The 6,711-nt window shown below is 36.8% G+C and overlaps 1 protein-coding gene across 1 annotated transcript in view; it reads left to right on the plus strand.

The window, feature by feature from the left end:
- LOC107733179 (SH3 domain-containing YSC84-like protein 1) overlaps positions 1-6,711 on the plus strand; it is a 31,392-nt gene that overhangs the window by 816 nt on the left and 23,865 nt on the right. Inside the window, exons 2-3 of the mRNA XM_016544723.1 lie at positions 4,845-4,955; positions 6,288-6,401. Of these exons, the coding sequence (XP_016400209.1) occupies positions 4,845-4,955; positions 6,288-6,401 (225 nt within the window). The remainder of the gene's footprint in view (positions 1-4,844; positions 4,956-6,287; positions 6,402-6,711) is intronic.

Genomic DNA, 6,711 nt, shown 5'->3' on the forward strand with positions numbered 1-6,711 from the left:
ATTTATTTATTTTTTTAAATTTACAATAAGGTGAGTCAGAGTAGATGACGTAAATACCTGCTGCATTATGTGCACTTTATTTCGCGTCACTGCTGCCACACGTGATAATACAGACTTTCTGCGGTCTTGATTGACAAAAGCAATTAATTCAACCCCTGTGGGAAAATAGATGTAATATCTCCACCTTGAAACAGACAACTTGTTATGATTTGGAGTGTCCCTTCGATTTGTTGAATGTGCTTAAAGCTATAATTATAAACGAATTATCACTAAGCGCTAATTCAAGTTGAACTTTTGTTGGAAACAGTTCAAGGTGTCCATCATACTTATTACCATTTTTGGACTCTACTGACATATTTTAGAACCTGTCCATTTGCATTCCTCTTGACCTTTGTATCTGATTTGACCCCTTAAAGGGGTCATATGATGCGATTTCAATTTTTCCTTTCTCTTTGGAGTGTTACAAGCTCTTGGTGCATAAAGAAGATCTGTGAAGTTGCAAAGACTAAAGTCTCAAATCCAAAGAGATATTCTTTATAAAAGTTCAGAGTCAGCCACGCCTACCTAAAACGGCTCGTTCTAACACGCCCCCACATGTCTACCTCACTATGTGGGAAGATTTGCATAACGCCGCCCAAATGTTCACGCAAAGAAAGAAGGCGTAACTTTTATTCTCACTGTAGTATTGTTGACGCTGCAGCCATGTCCTGAAGACGCTGTGTGCTTCGTTGTAAAAGCGAAACTACTTTGTTTGGTCTTCCAAAAGAGGACGATATCCGCTTCGTCATGCCTAGAGCTGATCTGTGCTGGTCGCTGAGGGAATACATCAACTTTCACCGTGGACGAAGCGGAGTCCAGCCCGGGGTCGTCACATGCGGTTGCCGCTCATTTGTCGCATCCGCCGGGCGCGCCGTTCTCGACCCCGCTGCCTCAGGTCACGCTAGCCCGGCCTCAGCGCACGCTAAGCCGGGGCTTCCCCTCACGCTAGGCCGCTGTGTTTTTCGTTGTGAAAGCAAAACTACTTTGTTTGGCCTTCCAAAAATGGACACGACTAGAAATCAGTGGTTAAGTTGTATTTACAACACTGTTCCAGAACACTTCAACCCAAATATTCAGATGTGTCCAGCGCATTTTATGGAATCACTGATGTCAGTCATTTACTTATAAAAAGCACTGAATGAAGATTCTCAAACCTTGCTGATTAAGTTGTTTGTCTGAAGTGTTAAAGCAGCCTCCACTGTAAATGTCAGTGACAAAAGATGTTTGCGCACTCTCTCTTTCTGGATTGATGTTGCATCCGTAATTATTCATTATCTCCTCCAACTACAAATTAAGATATAATTGCACTGTACCAGGTATTTGCATTTTACATGCTTTATTTTGCCATGTTAATCAGGTATTGACTAATTATCTGCGTAAGCAGTAATTATTTGTACAGTAGTAATCATAAAAATCGTATTCTCATTGTTATGTTTAATATGACAGCTGCATTTATTAGTCCACCCCCTCTGTATGACAGCTCAGGTTTTACAGGCATGAGGACCCGGGTAGAAAACAATATCATCCATTATTACCTGGGGACAGTAATAAGCCTTAGTAAGATGCCCCCAAAAAAGCTTTGTTGCTACGTTCCTTGACCGATCTGGGGGACGATTACTGCATGCCGATTTTGTGCTGATTATATGGTAATGGTTATTATAATCTGCTGATTATATGGTTAGTTGCAGGGCTCAGACAAAAAGGATGATTTGCTGACCCCGGGCCCAGTGTGACAGAGTTTTGGTCCAGCTGACAAAACACTTTTGCCCTTTCAGGTGCCCATTTTGGGGCAGTACTGTATACATTAATTGATCTTGTAGATAAATTTGTATGCCTTGTAAAATTAAATTCTTTTTTTTTCTCTGATGGTTGTTGCAAGTTCTGCTGATTTGTCACCTATATAATTTTTTCTAGCTAGCTCAAATAGAAGAGGTTTTATTCAAATCATAAAAATGACTTTTGATAGACTTGAATACATCATTATCATATGCCATCATTTTTCAGCAGAAGTGTGTTCATGAGTTCAACTAGCTATAATTTCCATCTTGTTGCATATTTTCTTTTTGTAAAGAAAAAAATGATTTTAGTAAAACAAACAAACAAAACAAAACAAAAAACTCAGACAAAAGTTTGTGCTGCTTAATATTTTTGTGGAAACTGTGATACATTTTAGAGATTACATAATTCCTAAAAGGATATCATTAAACAAACTATTGGGTTATGGTTGAGATTGCTTATTGACTATGTTTTGTTTTGGTTTGTTAACTGCATTGAATGTATTTGGGTTATATTTTCTTTTATATTATGTAGTTTTGCTCATGGTTTTTGTGAATGAGTGTATCTCATGCAATCTAGTCCTGTTGGCATGCCGATTTTGTGCTGATTATATGGTAATGGTTATTATAATCTGCTGATTATATGGTTAGTTGCAGGACTCAGACAAAAAGGATGATTTGCTGACCCCGGGCCCAGTGTGACAGAGTTTTGGTCCAGCTGACAAAACACTTTTGCCCTTTCAGGTGCCCATTTTGGGGCAGTACTGTATACATTAATTGATCTTGTAGATAAATTTGTATGCCTTGTAAAATTAAATTCTTTTTTTTTCTCTGATGGTTGTTGCAAGTTCTGCTGATTTGTCACCTATATAATTTTTTCTAGCTAGCTCAAATAGAAGAGGTTTTGTTCAAATCATACATAAAACAAATGATTACTTTTCGTTAAAATCTTTATTGATGCCAAAAATGCTTACATTTATGTGTCTTTTTGTTCGCTCGGGCAGCCATGTTGCCCCTGAAGCCGGTTTACGCTGAGATAATTCATACCCCTTCGTTTGAAGTGTGGTCCCGAAAAATCTTCGTTTGAAGGGCTGTCTGGCCCTTCCCCTACCCCTACCCCTCCAACCAAAAGAGAATTGAGACACCCCTACCCCTTCACGTGAACGCGCGAAACGGAGGGGTAGGGGAAAGGGGAAGGGCTAAGGGGTAGAATTGGGATTGGGCCTTAATGGTTTGTAGGCACTTTAAGCGGTACAAAAACAGAACATGACCTTGGTCCTCTTTTTTGCTTTGGAAATAATCTGTAGCAACTGTGAAGGAGTTCTTTGTTAGTCATCTGCTTTTTCATGTGATGTCCTGATCTTGGGGTAGTTTTTATGTGAAGGCAAAAGAATCTGTGTTACTATTACTCAGACTTAGGGTTAGGAACTTGAACAAAGCGTAACCTTATATTAAACTGTGGTGTGTAACTCATCCTGCAACTTCATGCTAGGGATATGAATGAGCCATATGGATTTTTGACCCTTTTTGAACCGAACACTTTTATAAATTAAGATTCCAAATGGGGTTTTGAAGTGATGCCATGGAAGAACCATTTTTTGGTTCCCCAAAGAACTTTTCTTAAAAGAACCTTTTTTTTTGTTTTGTTTGAAGAACATTTTGAAAAATATTTTAAAACCCTTTTTCCAATGTAAAGAACCTTTGAATGGAACATTTAACATCCATAGAATGCTTCATCTTGTATTCATAGATTCCAATAAAGAACCTTTATTTTTAAAAGTTTAGTGACCCTTATGTAAAAGTAGTACTGTATGTAGCGGAAGAGGTTTAGGAATATTTCTGAAGTAACCTTAAGTGATTAATTTATAGTTGTTCATAATTAACATTTTTACTATTTCAAGAATGCTAAGTTGCAACAGCCCTTGTCAGCTGGTTACTTTCTACCTACTTTGTAGCTAAACTCATTACTTATCATTGGTTATTGAGTTGACAAAAGTCAAAGTCTCTTCAAAAATGTAGTTTTAAGTGTTAGCTGGACAGAATGGCCTAATTGGTGGCAGTTCTGGTATTACTGTATTAAAATATTGAAGTAGGTCACAGGAGAATCGTCCTGTTGATGTGGCTGGTTTTGAAAGAATTCTCCAACTGGAAAGACTGCGTTGAAAGTGACACTTTGCAAGCACCTCCCTGAGTAAACCACAGAAAGCGTGCACCTGCCAAAAGCAACTCTCATCTGTAGCAGAAGGATGCTTGATCATCCCAAGATATCCAGTGATTCATCCTTGAAAAATTATTTCGCAGAACGTGATGCATCTGTGTTACAAAATGAGGGTGTGGTGGTATTTAAAAGGAATGCTAGAATACATCGATGAAGTGACATGACACTCAGCTTTTATATAGATCTAATCATTTATTCTAAAATGCTTTAAAAATGTCATGCATGCAGTGACCTGAATTACATCCCCTTTTAGATGAACGTGCTTGTAAGTTTCATGCGTGTGATTCATTTTTATACATATTTTTTCGCATAGAATCAAAAATGTCTTAAAATATATTTAAAAAGTGTTTATTAATACTTTTTACTTGTTACAACACATGACATTTTTAGTAATCACTGACTGCATGGCTAATATAATTAGTGCAATTATCAATGAGATGAAAAAAAAAACACCAATTTGGTTATGCTGACATTCAATGTGTTACTGAATTGTTAAGAGTTTGTCATATTAAAATGGAGAGACTTTATAACAGACGAACAGGTCACTGTGGTGGTTTCATATCTAGTTTGTCAACAACAAGTGGTTAAATTTAGCCTATAGCCTTTAAATCATTTTGACATTTGAAATGTATTGCAGGTTCAAGTAACATAGATTCCACAAGAGAATTGTTTTAGCATAGTAGAATTTAAAGCATGCAGGAAGTTGCAAATCATCAGACAAATTTGGTCTAACAGTCATTTGATGTTTCAGATTGTTGGAATGTGATGCAGAACAAGAGAAAATTAGGCTTCTTCTGACGTTTCTTTTACAGTGAATAACCCTATTCCTGCTAACCTAAAGTCTGAGGCCAAGAAGGCCGGCAAGATCCTCAGAGAGTTCACAGAAATATCCAACAGAATGGGGCCTGACAAACTTATTCCAGGTATTCTTATTCTTATTCCTGGTCTCTGCTCTCATAAAGACAGCAATGGAAAAACATTTGTCTTTTAGAATTAATTAAATTAATTGAGTTCAAATGATTCCTCTTTTCTAATCTCTCTAAGTCAGACAAAATGGGGATGAGTACCATATTAGTACCTTATTTGTTCTTGGAAAACCATAAAAGCACTGAGAGATTCATGAAAGAGTCACTTTTGATTTAATTAATTTATGATGAATGCCAAATGTTCATTTTAGGGAAATTTTATGTGTGAATCATTACATTAATCATTAAAAAGCATCAAATTATAATTAGATTAATTGCTCCTTCTTACCCATATGAAAATTACATATTTTTTCTGTCATCGGAACAATTCAAACAGCAGCAGAATTAATTTAATGCCTTTCAAAATGTTATTTTCATTTTCATTATTTTTCAATAAATCTTAATGTGATTATTTGTAGTTAACATAATGTATTAATACATCAGTACAGTAGGAGTAATATTTTTCTTATTTACACAATACAGTGGACCCACAAAGTATTTGGACCCTTACAGTAAGTAACACTTAGAAACGTCAATGCATTAAATAAGAACATATCAAACCAAGTGGCATCTGCACACAAATTATTCTAGACCACAGCCATTTGTACAAAAACGTAACCAGTGGTCTCAAGGTGAAGTCAGTTCCCCCAAAGTATCCACCCGTGTAGTTCATCACATTAACTATGGACATGCTCTTCATTTTGAATATGTTTCTGTTGTTTTATCATTTAAACAAACATCTTTTTTTATGAAATCTTTTAAAAGTGTGTTGTGCCAAAAAATAAATGCCACATTGATACATTGATATCTCTATGCATTGACATGGATACATTTTTATTTGTGTCAAAATACTTCTTGGGGCCACAGTTCCTCATGCTTTAGGAGCGTAGACTAATCCTGATGCAGTAATAGCACCCATGCCAGACATGTAAGTGTTATTATTAACTGCTGAAAGTTAGCATTTCTGTTGACTGATGTCATCTGTGTGCATGACTAGCAGTCTTTCTGCAAGTCCATTGCCAAGTATCTGTTCATGCATGTCTTCAGAAAGTGACATGAATGCAACTCGCTCAGTGACTTCACCATATCTGTGCAACCTGTGCATAAACACAATGAACCAATCAACTCTGCCTACCTGTTTCATCTTGCATTTGCAGATTGATTAATTTTTTTTTGTTGTTGTTCACATTTCAGCACTTGTATTTAGATGCAGAACAGTTGTGTCTGCACAAGTCCAATTGTAGTATCTCATATTCATTTACCTCTATCTTTTCCACCACCTGACACCAGCCCATGTCATTGCCAAGGCTCAGGGACTGGCCATCCTGTCAGTCTTCAAAGCGGGTTTCATGATCACTGCGAGGGGCGGCAGTGGGATAGTGATCGCAAGACTCGCTGATGGAAGTAAGTGTGTTTTATTGACGTCCTTTTTGACAGATTTATCCTCAGTGCATAATGTATATTTGCTTGGTGAGATCAGGAGATTATATAACGTTACGAGTTTGTGATTTATATTATATATATGAAGTTTTCATTTGCAAAAACCGATAAACGCCACTTTTACTACACTTTAAGCTACAATGGTGAGGGAAAAGCTCTGTGTGTTGCGTGTAATCACATCCATACAGTTTATGATCACAACAACGTTTGTCAGGCATCTGCATTGTCATCTGAGGAGATTACAAAGATTAACAAGTGTTTTTTTTAAACTCTT

Source organism: Sinocyclocheilus rhinocerous, unplaced genomic scaffold, assembly GCF_001515625.1.
Source record: "Sinocyclocheilus rhinocerous isolate Xijiao unplaced genomic scaffold, SAMN03320098_v1.1 scaffold8, whole genome shotgun sequence".
Classification (NCBI taxonomy): Eukaryota; Metazoa; Chordata; class Actinopteri; order Cypriniformes; family Cyprinidae; genus Sinocyclocheilus; species Sinocyclocheilus rhinocerous.